Source organism: Ostrinia furnacalis, unplaced genomic scaffold, assembly GCF_004193835.3.
Source record: "Ostrinia furnacalis isolate ACB-3 unplaced genomic scaffold, ASM419383v2 OfSCF0860, whole genome shotgun sequence".
Taxonomy (NCBI): Eukaryota; Metazoa; Arthropoda; class Insecta; order Lepidoptera; family Crambidae; genus Ostrinia; species Ostrinia furnacalis.
Window position 1 is genome coordinate 37,160 of NW_021131099.1, and position 16,452 is coordinate 53,611.

Consider the following 16,452-nt stretch of genomic DNA (forward strand, 5'->3'; position numbering starts at 1 on the left):
TCCATTTCTGCGACAGCTATGGCGTCCGGCCTCCCGAATCTTGCCTCCAAAATCTTCATCACGTCGCGTGGGTTCGAGTTGTATATCAACAAACTCTCGACGGCTTCTCTTGCTCTCGACTTGAGGCTTCTGCGCAGGCGGGTGAGGTTCTCCAAGTCCGTGAACCCGCTCTGCGTCTCGAAGTACGCGGCCTTGAATGAAAGCCACTCGTGATGCGACCCCCCGAAGTATGGCAGCTCTGCGAACATCTTGCTGTTGTTGTTGTGCTGTCCGGAGCGGGCGGCTTGCGCTATGGCGCTGGCCAGCTCCGACAGGTCCACTTGGTGGTGGAGCGGCGCGGGCGCGCCGGCTCCCGCCGGTGCCTGAGGGACTTCTATGGCTTGAGGCCTTCTATCTTCTATGTCCCCCAGCGGTGGCGGTGGCTCCGGCGCTCTGTGCGGCTCGCTGGCGATGGCTAGGGGCGGCTCGGTGGCGATGGGCATGGGCGGCACACTGGTATCCAACCAGTTGTTCACCCGTGCGTTGTGGTCCGCTTCCTCCATCACCGTGTCCACGTCCTCTTCTGAGTCGCTGTCTGCTTCCAGGGCGGCCACCTTGGCGGCCGCAAGCTTCACTTGCAGTCGCAGTAGCTCCTCCCTGGCTTCCAGTAACTTGCGGGTGCGCTTCGATTTCTTCGTCGTTGCCGTCGATCTCGGCGGCGCTGCTGGCGCCGCGGGGCGCTCGAGCCGCGTCGGCCCCTGCTCCGCAGGGGGCGGCGACTCGGGCGACGATACTGGCCGGGTCCGTAGCTCAGCCTGGCGACGCTGCTCCTGCAGCGTTGGCTCTCCGGCTCCCGTTGCCGGCTGCGGCGGCCGCTGGTCTGTCCTCAGCGGCGGCTGCGCCGGCCCCAATGTTGACAGCGGCCGCTGGGCAGCTCTTCTCTGCTGCTCAGCCAGCGGCGGCTGCGCGGATGTGTGTGGCAGGGGCGCCTGCGTGCGCTCGCCCTGCCCCGGAGCGGCGCGCTGCACTGGCACGGTGCGCTGCGACGCCGTCGTCTCCGTCTGACTAGTCCCTTGTTCGTCCGCAACGGCAGTCGACATGGTGTACTCCGATGTACTCTCCGTGGCTCCGACTCTTGAACCTCCGCTGCGCGATCTTGTCACTGGCATTTTCTGTCTTCAATTCTTCCAAAGTTTCTTCAACAACCCGACGTAATCCGGCTTCGTCAAGGACCAAAATGTGGGGTACGCCCCACGGGTTACTGGAGTTGCGCCTGGGAGTTGTTGAAGGCTCGAAGAAGAAGCGCCCGATGCAGAGATNTAAAAGATTGATGTTTTTCAGAGAGCGCTGCTGCCCATTCTCTGTTTGATGTGTAGTCCCTAAGTCGCCTCTTACGACACCCGCGGGAAGAGTAGGGGTTGGTGACAAATGTATTCTACTCTGCCGTCACCACACGGCAGCTCCCCGTACTTAAATATGCTTTATCACGAGTGAGCTCACCACACACAGGTGTTTTTTGTATGGAGTTTGGCAGATTTTTGACGTTTATCAAAGTTAAAGTAAGATGGTGCAACCGACCCTAAGACAATGAAGAAGATGAGCATAGGAGGGCACACAGCAGGCCTTCAAAGTTGTAGGATACAATACAGAAGTTCGATGATTCCATTGGAGGACATATTATATCTCTACTGCGAAATGTTTTGGCTATTTTTTGTCCGGCCATCCCACACAGATATTTCGAAATAGTTGTGCAGATTATACCTACGAGTACATCCGCAGATTATAATTTATCAACTTTAATTGTGGGGTACGCCCCACGGATTACTGGAGTTGCGCCTGGGAGTTGTTGAAGGCTCGAAGAAGAAGCGCCCGATGCAGAGATATCGTTGTCTCTCTCTCGCCGGTGTTCACGTAGCGGGGTAGCGGGGAGGGGGTGTACTGAAATAACAACCCCTTGTTTCTTGAGTGGGCTTGTACTGGCTGCTGTTGGCTTCTAGGGACTTCTTGTTTCTTAGTTGTTACTTCGTAGCTATCTTCAAGTGGACTGTGTTTTTGGCTCNTGTGATTTTGGCTCGGACCACCGCTATATTTGGGCCCACCATGCCACTCTCCACTAGTGACGCCTACGCATTAATCCAACGCCGTATCGCGTGCCTCCGTGCGACAAGGACGGAGCGAGTGCGAGCGAGACGCAGTACGGTGTGAGCGAGGGCCGCTAGTGGGAGCGAGACAACAAATGTTTGCTTTTTCTTTCGAAAAAGCAATACCGTAAAGCGATTACGGCTCTATTTCCGATATGTCTGTCTTTGTCCTCCGTCGGAGGGTGAGTACCTATTTCCTATCCGTTCTAACTTCCTATTTTTCCTACCTATTTGTCCCTTTCTAAATGAAGCCAACACCAACAACAAGTTAATTTATTTGCATANGAGACGCGATACGGTGTGAGCGAGGGCCGCTAGTGGGAGCGAGACAACAAATGTTTGCTTTTTCTCTCGAAAAGGCAATACCGTAAAGCGATTACGGCTCTATTTCCGATATGTCTGTCTCTGTCCTCCGTCGGAGGGTGAGTACCTATTTTTCCTACCTATTTGTCCCTTTCTAAATGAAGCCAACACCAACAACAAGTTAATTTATTTTCATATCCAAATACAATACAATTTACATGTTCAGAGTAAACAAATAACGATTAACTATACACAATTAACAAATACAAAAAATAGACACAAACAATAAACACGATATAAAGACACAAATAAAAGACAATAGAACACAGTACAAACAAAATGACTTAACACAATCTTACATGAATGTGAAGCTCAAGAAATTGATAGCGACATACAACAGAACACTATACAATTCAAAAAATGACAGATAAAGATAACAATTGCCTACTTTTCTGGCCTAGCTTATCTTTATTGCACAAACAACATACATCTCTGTGTCTATTTCTAACGCTATTTCTTTATACATTGCAGGGTCTATTACAAGCTACGAAACGAATACAAAACAAACTTATTTATATTTACATTCTATTACGAACGTTCTGTACATTAAGTAAGGGTAAGTTAAGTGTAAACTTAGGGGTAGGGCGGGAATGAAAATCTCTTCGGATGCAGCGACTCGTATAATTACGGTCTAACTTCACTTAAGGTAAGTTTGTTTAACCATAAATTATACTTCGTCGCTGCATCCTCGAGATTTTCATATTTACCAGGTAGATGTTTAGAGAGCTTTAGTGAAATCAAAACTATGATAAATACGTTAATTAAATAAATAAGACCTTTATAAAGAATATTTATACACTAGCGGCCGCCCGCGACTTCGTACGCGTGGATCAAGTTTTACCCCCTTCATCTATCTTACGCGGTTTAGATTTTTTCATAAAAAAATTTTTCCCGCTAACTCCTGTTCCGGTGGGAATTTTGCAATATCCTGTTGTAATTAAGCTTTAAGTTTTCTAACACACCTGCATGCCAAATTTCAAGCGTCTATCTTACGCGGTTTAGAGTTTTTCATACAAATGTTTTTTCCCGCTAACTCCCGTTCCCGGGGGAATTTTGCAATATTCTGTTGTAACTAAGCTTTTAGTTTACTAAGGTACCTGCATGCCGAATTTCAAGCGTCTATCTTACGCGGTTTAGAGTTTTTCATACAAATGTTTTTTCCCGCTAACTCCCGTTCCCGTGGGAATTTTGCAATATCCTGTTGTAACTAAGCTTTTAGTTTACTAAGGTACCTGCATGCCGAATTTCAAGCGTCTAACTTAAGCGGTTTACATTTTTCATACAAAAGGATTTTCCCGCTAATACCCGTTCCCGTGGGAATTCTTAAGTATCCTATAACCTGCCCAGGAGTAAGAAGAATAATTGTACCAAGTTTCGTTAAAATCCGTCGAGTAGTTTTTGTTTCTATAAGGAACATACAGACAGACAGACAGACAGACAGACAAAAATTTTACTGATTGCATTTTTGGCATCAGTATTGATCACTAATCACCCCCTGATAGTTATTTTGAAAATCTATTCATGTACAGAATTGACCTCTCTACAGATTTATTATAAGTATAGATAATAGGTATTATCGTTAAGTAAAGTATTATCAAAATGCGAAGCAGAAGGTCTTGCTTCAAAATTTAAGAATATAATTCAAGGTAATTTTCTAGATTAGCCTGCTGCTTTTCTTTTAATCGATTCTATGATAACTTTTCAACGATTAGTTGTTGCATGACGGACACTTTGTGCGGAATATAATTGAGGTTATATCAATATAACTCTCACGTAATGAAAAAATATTCAAATAATATGTTTAATCTATCCTAGAGGTTCTTGCATTGTGGTAAAATTTCTTCGTTGTTTGAGATTAGTTTTTTAGTATTAGTAAGGATACGAATATAACTTGTTATTTCTGTAAACTTGTAAGAAATAATCCCACCAAAAACATTCTGTAAAAAATTAGCCAAGTCTCGATGGAGCTGCCTGTTTATCTCTAAAAAGTAATGAAATCTAGACAAAGTCGTGCCAAGTCTATGGTTTCTTACTGCGATTTCTTTATTATTATATTTAATGTTGTGTGACTTGGCCGTTGAACAATCTTTATTAAGATAATCATACATAAGTATTATTGAAATACGCAGCTTTATTAANAATACAAAATACACTTATTCATATTTACATCTATTACGAACGTTCTGTACAATTTGAATGGGTGACGTCATCAGCAGTGGCGAATTCATGGGTGGTGTCCTTGAGGGCTAAGGTTTGTGATTACTCACGTGAGAAACAGAGCAGGCGGGTGGGATTTACCAAACCCCTTTAAGCTGTAGGCTTTTTATGAGGTAAATTTGATGATGAAAAATAGAATATCTACTTACTCAAACGTTTAAGAATAACAAACCATTTAAACCAGCCCTGTTGTATCTAACTCTGGTACATTTTATCAAGAGAAACTGGTGTAGAAACTAAGCTAACTAAGTCATACAACTTTCCTAAAGGATATTGAGAAATATGGAAACCGTCTCAGTTGCAGGCAAGGCCTAACTATTATCTTTTGTCTATTTGAGAAAATGTTGGCAATTTTTGTAAAATATTGTGAAACTTGGATTTTTGGCATATCCTTGGATACTGACATAAGACTATTGGATCAATACGTAGAATTTATATTGTTTTGTCCAACGTGTTATAATCTGTGGGCGTCTTCACGGCCGAAGCTGTATCTAGTCAGTTACATTGTTGACTCGATATCTTGGAAACGCGGTAAACATTGCAACGGCTTGCGCAAACTCCTGCGAGTGGCAAGATCCAACACAATCTCAGAAACGACGCGTTTGCACAATGTAGCGTCAACAATGGGCATGCCGGAAGCTGGTTTGATGATGATGGCTCTGGGTTTACGACGAGCATTGATACAGAGCAGTTTGACCTTAGTTCACTTACTCTAACTAGCTAGACACTAGACAAACAAAAGGTTTGCAAATTGCGAAATGTTTTCTTTCTTTCAAATTAACTTTGCGGTCATTTATTAATACTTGTGGACTCTTCCAAATTACTTCGTGAATTTACAGCGTCTTGAGAATATTAATTAACCACCAAACTATCGAATCAGAAGCGTCAAGCATAAAGGTTGCCAATCAAATTATCATTACGTCGTCAACTGCTACCGCCCCTGTATTGGAAATTGTCTATACCCCGCCCCAGATAGCCAGATCATTGGAATAGGCGTTTGGCACATAAGTGAATTTTATCTAATCATAAATTGTGTGTGTGATAAGTCCAGGATAAATGATTAGCCAATCATCATAACACATTTGCTCCAAAGCTTTTCGTACCAGTTTTTCTAATCCTCGCGAACTTTTTCATTCCCTTATTCATGACGCAAAAACCAACTGGTTTGGAACTTTTGAGTCGACTACTGCACTTTGGATCATGTTTATGTCCAATGTCAGTCAAAGAATGACTCAAACTATATCTTATTGCTAACCAACGTTTGGACTCGGCAGCAATGAGTTGCTGTTAAATTCCATTTGTGATGACAAATTGATTATTCAGTCCAGAGTCAGTCCACTGAAACTGTGTATAAAAGAAGACCAGGCAACACACGAACAATGGACAGATAATATTATATGGACAAAGAAACACCGAGACCTTCATCGTGAGTGCAGTAAAGGTCACGCCGAGACGAGAGCTACAAATGTACGCAATGTAGATAAAAACAGAATCCTCTCACAATCGGCTGTAGGACCAAATTCGATTCTTTATTACGATGTGGGCCCTTTTCTGGCCCTTTGTAGGCTCTTAACAATATACGCCTAAATATAGTTTGCCCTAATACCACCTAAGGATACGACCGCCCAGTCCGTGCCATAACAAATTGAGTATTGATTGTCAAGTTCGTATTCTATGGTATCTTTAGAGATTTCTAGTCTAGTTCCTTGTATGTTAAGATTTAGATTTTTAACTAGCATTAAATCAGGGCTACATTTCCATTTAAAAGATTCTTAGACGTAGCTCGAGCTCACTACTGGGCCCAACCACACATAAACGCGCTAATCTCAGGAACTACTGGGCCGATTTGAAAAATTCTTTTTGTGTTGGAGAGCCCATTTATCGAGGTAGACTTTATTTATTTATTTATTTATTTGAACACCAACAAGGTTATAATAACCCAACAGCCAAGAAATGTTGCAAAAGCGGGAAATATTATTCAAACTATTTTCTCGCGTACGAAGTCGCGGGCACAACTAGTGTCATATAAATGAGTGATAAGGTTTTGAAGTAATTTGATCAAGGTACTGTAACAAGAAAACGATTACCACGAAGCCGCAGGTACAGTCACAGCTAGTTTCGCAATAATAATCTGCGAGGAACGTGTCCAGGAAATAACGAAGAAAATGTTTCAAAGAAACAACGGTCATGGTCATGGTCAGGACGGACTGAATGGTTTAATTACCTGCGTTTAACACTCGGCAGATTAATGAGGATTACAATACAACACGTGAGACGTTATAACTTGCACATAACGATGAATAAATTAAATAATATCACAAGCTTATTCGCAGAAATAAATTAATATTACGACTTTATGGTCTCTTCGCAGAATTAATTATGGTCTCAATTTCGAAAATTACGATCTATGTGTATACCGTCACTATATTAAAATTTATTTATTCATCTCCCATTAAGAGCCCTTTACCACAAACATCCATTTTTGCGGGATCCAATAATGCAGGATCTTTGCTTCTGTCATGTCTGAACTCACAAGTCATCATCATTATCATTTTCAGCCACAGGATGTCCACTGTTAACCGCACGTGTGTGTTTGTAATTCGACTTCCAAATTCCAACGGATCGGTTTTTGAGGGACACTGCAAACGGGATGTTCTTGTGAACGTTTAAAACACCTATACTAGTAAAGGAGGCCTTGGCCCAGCAGTGGACGTCATTTAGCTGAAACGAACGAACGAACTACTAAATGGAACCTTTCAAAAAGCGGGTCGTGGGAACAAGTCCTCAAAGTATATCTCCATAGTCCATACTTTGCACCCGACAAGCGGCAGATGGCCCGCGAACAACGATCAGATATTAATTAATTAAGATAACTCATTACGCACTAGCACAAGCCGATATAGGCAATTAACGTGTGCTCGATATAGTTACACTGCACGATTAACGCGCTCATTAACAAATTGTACCAGTTTAAGCAGACGGAACTTGACGTCTGTTTTTAGGTTAAGGTTTGGAAACAGATTCTACTAGTTATGAAGGAAATGCAAGGCCTATTGGAAAATCTTAAGAAATATATTGAACTGGCTTTTGCTCGCTTATCCTGCGTAAATTTTAGTCGCAGAAAGATACAATATTTACTTTCCAAAAGAAGACTAGGGAAAATAACTATTGCAAACTTTCCTCCTTTATTTATATTTCATTTACAAGTTTTCTTTTTCTCGCGTCAAATATTCTTTCCTTGATCCAATGTACTCCAACTCCTAGCACAAACCTCATATATATACTGTGCACAAACCGTCTACCTTTGATAAACAGCAGAGGCGAGGCATATTAATAGGGTCTCGTTCTTCGTCTTATCGTATCGACAACAAACCTACACTACACACACAGCGTCATCCCAAAACTTTAAATCTTCCTGTGTACAGTTGTTTACGGTGTCGCTGATACCTTATGAGTACGGAACCTTAAAAATGCAAATCAATGAATTTGCACTGTCCTACTTTACGTCCAACCAAGCAAGGGGATGCATTTGCGACGGAGATTCGAGTCTCAAGTGGAGCTGGCGCAGTTGCATAATGTTTCGAGTTCTGTGTCAACAGCTCATCGACCGCGCTCGAATTGATAATTTTATTAGGCCATCCGTCCGTATTTGTCACTGTAACTCTGCAACATACACTTTTATACGCCGCCTGCTCTATATCCTGCCTGGGTAGGGTCAGAGGAAGATAATTCCATATGACATTTACATGCACTGCTGGACAAAGGCCTCTCACCGCCTCTCCCAAGGTTTTCCACAATGAACGGTCCTGCGCTGCCCGCATCCAGGCTCTTCCCGCGACCTTTACCAGATCGTCGGTCCACTTAGTAGGAGGCCTGCCCACGCTACGTCTTCCAGGCCGTTTTATGTGCAATAGTTAAACAAATCAGTACTTTTGTAACGATTTCTAGTTCTAGAAAGGAGGTGGTTTAAAAATGTGTTCGTTGGATGACGCAGTGTAGGCAGTAGTCCTCCCACTCTGTGGACCGAACTTTTCAGTTGAATTCTCAAATCAAATCAAATCATTTATTTTGCGAAAATGGGTTTACATCAGTAGGTGTTACAATTTTTCAAGTAGGTATCTCCATCTTCCACCTTTAGGCATGCAAAATTATTACTGTAATTGTCATTTACATTCATTAACAAAATATAGTTCACATTTATAAAAACTAATGTCAGACAACTCAGGGTCAATAATTACATTAATGTCAATTCAAAAATAATAAATTAAAAATACTAAAATTACCTATATGTATAATGTCAACTACATTGTACTTGGTATGTCAAAAGTATTAGATTTGGACTACATACATTACAAACACATGAAACTGTCCAGGAGGAATTCGCTAATCGAATAATACGCCTTATCTACCAACAACTTATGAAGACATTCCCTGAACGAGAATAAGTCCTCCTTATTCTAGATCTAGATCTTAGTTCTAGATTCTAGAAAGGAGCCACCTCCTTTAAATGCATTTATCTGTATGTTGGAAGATGTAGGCAGACCTCCCACTCGATGAACGGACGATCTGGTGAAGGTCGCGGAAAGAGCCGCAGGACCAGTCGTAAAAATTCTTTTGGGAGGCAATCGACCATCAGTAGACTAGACGTCGTCAAAGAGAAAAGGTCATGTTTTTATACCATCATGGAAAATTAATCGAGGCGTGGTTGTAATCAGGTTGATCACGAAAATATTATTGTCATCCAAGGGTCAACTCAATATCTTTGTTGGCGGTCAAAAGGACATTAAACATACAAGTGCTTAAGGTCAGACAGTTGTTTAAGTCGCAGCACTCAGGCCCTACAATCAAGTGACTCAAGTATGAAGATAATATAAACCTAAGGATATTTATTATCTTTAATATGATTCATATTCCGATTTTTATTGGAAGCAACATGATTGGTCTCAATTTTAGAAAATTATAGTGCTTGAGGTCAAGCTTGAATCGAGTCTTGTTGAGTTACGTTACACATCCAAATTTTTATACCAAATGTAGGTTTGTTCCTATTAATGTATTGGTATGAGTCATGGACCTATAAAAAAAGTCGGACGGATTCTCATCAACAAAATACTGTGACATTAGGATACACCAGCTTGCCTGTACGTACAGGCCGGCACGCACACATTCACACCCTGTTACACCACTTCGAGTGAAAACTTCACACAGTTGACACATTTATGCAGCGAAAAAACAACACGAATACGACATGTCTTGTGTGATGAAATTGTGTAAAAACCGTTCTGTTCGAACAAACAAAAATTAAGGAATCACATTTCACAGGCAAAATAATAATCCAATCACTTATTTCCCGACATTAAAATATTGAAATTNATTACACTTATTCATATTTACATCTATTACGAACGTTCTGTACAAGATGCAATAACGGACATGGGATGTGATACAATGCAGCTTAGGTACATGTTTAGCAAATATTTTAAAGTGTCTATACAACAAGAGAAGTCTGGAAAAGACTGTTGAGATCAACAGGACAACCTGATCAGGTATACCTACTGACGGCTTCAAGATGGACTCAGGATCAGGAGCGGGCGTCTACTACAAACGATCCGAGCACAGTAAAAGCTTAGGGAGGTTTGCAACAGTATTTCAAGCTGTAACCTATGCTATAATCATGTGTGCACTAAGGAATATATAACAGGTGCATAAAAAGCGCGACATTTACATCCTACGTGACAGTCAGGCAGCACTCAAAGCCATTGCCTCGGTGAGGGTTGGATCTAGACTCGTTCTGAGGGCAATATTGGTACTAAAGAAACTTGGAAGGCATAACAGGGTGACCCTAATGTGGATACCTGGACATACGGGAATCGAAGGCCGACAGTCTGGCGAGACAAGGGTCAGAGGCGACACCTATTGGTCCAGAGCCGATAGTGCCCTTATCTATAAGCACCGCACACATGGCCATGAGGCATAATAACTAGGAGGCATAGAGCTGCATTAGTAAGCTCCAACGGTATGAGCCACTCCAAATTATTCCTAAAGGGAAACTCAAGATCATGGGAAAAACTCATATTCAATGGAAACATAAGGCAAGCTCGTGTGATCACGGGTGCGTTAACAGGACACTTCACTACGAACCACATCCTCCACAAGATGGGCTTAACGACAGTTGTCGAGCATGTGGAGAACATGCAGAGTCCAAGAAATAACTACTGTGCGAATGCGATGCGCCAGCGAGAACTAGAATTGGTCTCTTGGGGTCGGCATATCCGGCACCAGAAATAGGTCCCTCTCACCCAAGCACTTGACTCGCTTTATGGATAGGCTTTTACAGATGAGAGGGGAATAAAGGTATGGGAGCGCACAAAAGATCCCAAAGGGTCGACGTGCCTGCGCTCATGCGCGGCCCTGAACAAGATACGATTACCTGATTATAGTCTAGATGACTCTAAACAGATTTTTTTAAAGAAATAATGAGACAAGGTCAAAGGGCAAGGTCACGCCGCCGACGCCGCCGCCGCCGAAGCCAAAAAGTCGGCGCGCCGCCGCCGGCTAATTCTATATCGGCGCCCACCTCTAATTCGTTGATTCTTCAAGCGTGATAGTTGCTTTGCAAAAGTCGCCATTATTTCTGTTGAAATAAGGGCGATCTTAGATCAACGTGTTACTATTGATGTGCTGTTGTAAATAGATTCGATTACTTCGATAATTTGACTAATACTTTACTCGTGGCTACGCTTTAGGGTTCAAAATGTGCTAAAGCAGTTACAAAACGTGAGTGTATAATTTACGTGGTTGAAGTAAACAACGATATCAGTGCAAAGATAAATGGTAAGTAGAAAGTTTTGTGATTACTCATTTGTGTTGATAACGATGCAGTTGTAATAATTATTTATTCTTCAGGGGTAAAGTGCAATTACAAGGCTACGTATAAGGCGGTATATCTTTCTCTTTTACACTTTCATTAAGAGAAAAAAAGCGACATACTGTCATGGTGACAAAAATCACCCTGCGCGCGCGTTTAGACCTTGTTGACAGTCATAAAAGCCAATAATTTTCTGCAAATAGATTTTTATAAAACGCTTTTACACAGAAACCATTTACGATATCGAAATATTTATAGAATTAATAAGAGGACAGGTCCTAGTGGAAATCCTTGGGCAGGTCTTTGTACAGCAATCTACGTTCTTTGGTTTGAAAACAACGTTTATCAAATGGAGTTTAATCAATATCCAACTTTTAACCATTTCATTATTAAACTGTTCGACATATTTCTAAAAATATGAAGTAACTACAATGTTACGAAAACAAATTACAGTTATTCTCATTATCTTCACTAGCAAATAGTATTTCCCGTAATGTTAAACGCTACAATGTTAAATTTTACCACAGGCGGATTACAGCAAGGACTAGAGACAATAAAGTATGAACATCGTGACCAGCACATTAAAATACATTATGTCAAAATATTCGAACAACAAAAGTTCATTTCGAAAAGTTTAAGTACGGCATTGTAACCGTAAATTATTTTGTACAAAATAAAATGTGTTTAAACACTGAAATACTGTTGCTAAGGATACTAAAGTCATATCAATTAAACTCGCACGATCCATCAAATCAAAGTGATAAAGACTTGAATTTTATAAAAAGCAGATAATTATAATCGATTGCTTAGATTTCCCTCGACATTAGTAACAATAATCAATAAACTTTGAGTTTCTTTATTGTCTTCGACGAATTCGTGTTTTAATCCAATTTAAAATAATTTTATTGGATTAGATAAGACCAGTACCTACCTACTTAGTAAAATCACTATTATAAAGTGTGAAATCTGTTACTTATATTTTACTTGTGTACCTTGTATGTATTAAACCGAAAATGTATCCACTAGTTCGACACACATATTAGTTCATTCGATGTCAAATAAATGTGTAGACAAAGAAATTTAAAGTCACTTTGTAATTATTACTGCTATTGTAATTACGGTCCCAAGGTCGTACCCTTGGGAATACCTCGAAGATCTAGATCGCTTGAGTATTCAGTGTGCTAACTTGAAAGAATGGGGCAGATTGCCGTATAGAATGACAATTGTATTATTGTATTGGTGTCGCATTAAATGAAATGTGCATCATTGACATTGTTGTCTGGCTAAACAATAACCAAAGCTTCATATAATTTGAAAAATATTTAAGGGGATCGCTATATCGTTTATACGCGTCTCTTGATATTAAGGATGATAAGTATGTACGATGGCACATTAAACGTGCCATCTTATAGTTTTAATAGGTGTCATTTTGCTAAAATATATGAGAATTATTAACGGTACAAAATATGATTCACTTAAAAGAAGTTCTCATGTTAAAAATACGTTATCAATAAATCCATAACGAACTCATCGCTCAAGAATTTGCAAATCCTCAACTCGATAATCGATTTGGGTAGTAAAATCGTGATTTTTATCAATTAAATGTACATAACGTCATTCAGGTGTGTTGACACAGTTCGTTATCGTTATGAAACAATTGCATACGCATGAGTAGGACTGATAAGTGTTATCGTCGGGAAATCTGATAGGACTTTATGGCTGGATTTAACCGAGAAAGCAGCTTTAGCTTTTTCAGTTTAATCTTTATCCTTGAAGATGTTATTGTGTGGTCAACTACGATTTTAATCCTGGGTTTTGAACTAGAGTTCTAGACAGGATTATTTGACAGCAATTGAATGATGGTAAAGAGCTTATCATAATATCCCACATAATGAAAAAACAAATACAAAGGTTTCAAGGGAACAAACAGAAACTCTGCAAAGTATTTATCATGCGCTTTTTCTACAAATCCTGCAGTTATCATATGAAAAGTAGGAGAACCGACGCAGTAAGCAGTCCCATTAATTTAATGTACCCATTTCGTATACAAACAAAATGTGTAGGTACTTAATGTAAATGAGGACACAAACTTTGTCGACCATCAGAGAGGCTTAATGTCAAGACGTTCCNTTTCTCCATTTTTCTTGACTAAAAATGTCGTATATATATAAAAGAAAGTCGTGTTAGTTACTTCGCTTATAACTCAAGAACGGCTGAACCGATTTAGCTGAAAATTGTCAGGGAGGTAGTTTAGAGCCAGGAGAAGACATAGGATACTTTTTATCCCGTTCGAAATAAAAAAAGTCTGCTTATTTATTGCCATTAAGGCGGAACAGCGGAACAAAGTTCGCCGGGTCAGCTTGTGAACAATAAAAGTAAATTTTGAGATGCATTTTTAGTTCACACACACATAACATTAAAGTTACGCCGACGGAAGTGCTGCCGTTCCGGGAAGCTACCGGAAGTACCAACAGAATGGACCGGAAGTTCAAGTAGCGTTCCCGGGGTGTTCCCATTGAATGGGAATATTGGAGTATAGTATATACCAATGGGATTATCACAGCCCTGACACAAAATGGGGACAACGACATATATCGCTCACCTAAGTAAAGATACAACTCAAAACCGGCCAAGTGCGAGTCGGGCTCGCACACCGAGGGTTCCGCCGTACAAACGTAGCGGTTTACAATTTATGACGTATTAAATCAAATTACTTACTTGATTCCGTTGCGAGTAGTGGCGAATTTCAAAATATGCGGTATGATTATTTTTTTTTAATTTTTTTTTCCTATATTTGCATTATAGGTAGGTACCTACCTCAGCGTTTTGAATTTTTGCGTTGATTTAGAATTTCTCACAGTTTAGAGGCAATTAGATTTAAGAAGTGTTTGATATGAATTTCAACTTTAATATCTATACGCGTTCATGTGAAAAAGGGTAGGTAGTAAGGTTATAATATTTTAAATTTTATACAGGGTGTTAGGTAAATGGGTATATGAGCCGACTCTAGCCCATGTTAACATGGTCATATAAATGGTATGGTGAAGTCAGAAAATTTATATCTTCATTTTAATCATTTTAATTTTCATACAAATCAGATTTTATAAAATTTATTTTGTATGAAAATTTAAAAAAATAAAATGATGATATCAAATTTCTGACTTCACCATACCATTTATATGCCCATGTCAACATGGGCTAGTGTCGGCTCATATACCCATTTACCTAACACCCTGTATAACTTCAAATTTATCATTTTCGCAATTTTTCCTTTATGTGTACTATATAACGTTGCTTCGTGCCGAATTTCAAGATTCTGAGTTCACAGGAAGTACCTTGTAGGTTTTGATTCCCTAGCGTGTGACGGAAATTCGTCTAAGGTGTCGGTATAAACTGCTGTATCTTTTGATCGCGTTAACTTAGAAGTTTGATTTTTTTACTTCATAAAGGGACAATGACAATAGATCTAGGTATTTGGTATAAATTTCAATTTGATACCTTTATTCGTTCGTGAGAAATAAGGTAGTAAGTTTCATTTTATTAAAATATTTTTATTATANAATAACATACATCTCTGTGTCTATTTCTAACGCTATTTCTTTATACATTGCAGGGTCTATTACAAGCTACGAAACGAATACAAAATACACTTATTCATATTTACATCTATTACGAACGTTCTGTACAATTTCAATAATCTACTGTTAAGTCTTATGTCAATTGTATTTGACATAAGTAGATACTTACCTAGGTACGTACCTACTAAAATTTTTAAGATTATCAGAAATATTTATTTCGAGTCCTATCACTAGGAAGTGATCTGTGACACTGACTGATAACCATTTAGTGTTTTACAGTTCTTTACAGTTCTCATCTACTAACTTGTAATTATTTTCAGGAAAGCTTCTGATTTCAAATCCAAGGAACTACTACTAAGCAAGTAGGTAATTAATTAGATATTAGATACACAGTATATACATATATGATTTATCTACTGTGTTAGATACCTTACTCAGACTCAAACTAAGATGTCTTCAGGTTCATAAATATTCGTACATGGCCTTTAGCATTATTCAAACTCGCTACTGCAGCTGGCGTTTGGATGTGTAGTACGAGAACTAATAAGCCTTTCAAACCTTACCCTACAACATACGATTCACGATTTTGGTAGCAAAAACTCAAGAGGCAGAAAGATCTGCATGGTTTCCCATGTTGTCAAATCTGCCACTTACAAAAACGTACTACCTCTATTAAATTCATAATTTCCGAAGTTCTCAGAAGTTATTAAAATGTCATCAGAAACCCCATACAACTAGTTTCCCCATGATTGTCAAAAAGCAATACGAGCGTAAATAAACGCTTCTGATGGCATAATACTTGCTTTCCGCCATTTGTGCATAAATAGAGGACAAATCGGAGAGACGTGTCCTTGCCCAGCCGAGCGTTCGAGCGTTTTCAATCGATAATTCGTCAATAACTCGATTATGATGCCGTTAAAGTTGTATGCCTTGACCTGGTTTTACAAAAAACACGCCATAAGGCATTTTAAAAAGTCCATGCAATTTTTACCACAGAAACTTTTGGACATCTTACATCCAAAATTACGTTCACGTTATTTTCAGATTGAAAGAATATTGTCAACCCGTTGTGGCTGAACGCAAATCTATGTAAATTTAAAATTTCAGCTTTGATATTTACCCACTTACTAAACTTACTGTTTAAAGCGACATTTTCATACATTGTGACAAAACGCTGTTCAACGAGCGTGTAATTTTTATTAGGGGGTTAGTGTGTGCGTTGAAATTCAGGACAAATGATTTTATGAGTTGGATTAAAAAGCAGACTGACAAAAAAAAAGGAATGGCTCATGGAGACCGAAAACAATTG

At 39.8% G+C, this 16,452-nt stretch overlaps 1 protein-coding gene across 1 annotated transcript; it reads right to left on the reverse strand.

The window, feature by feature from the left end:
• Positions 1 to 1,173: 1,173 nt before the first annotated feature.
• On the reverse strand, positions 1,174 to 10,665 carry LOC114350289 (uncharacterized). The gene is made up of 3 exons (XM_028301022.1): positions 10,563 to 10,665; positions 1,810 to 2,102; positions 1,174 to 1,246 (listed from the first exon to the last, which is right to left on the reverse strand). The coding sequence occupies exons 1-3, from the start codon at positions 10,663 to 10,665 to the stop codon at positions 1,238 to 1,240; spliced, it is 405 nt and encodes a 134-aa protein (XP_028156823.1). The 3' UTR covers positions 1,174 to 1,237.
• Between the last annotated feature and the right edge of the window lie 5,787 nt (positions 10,666 to 16,452).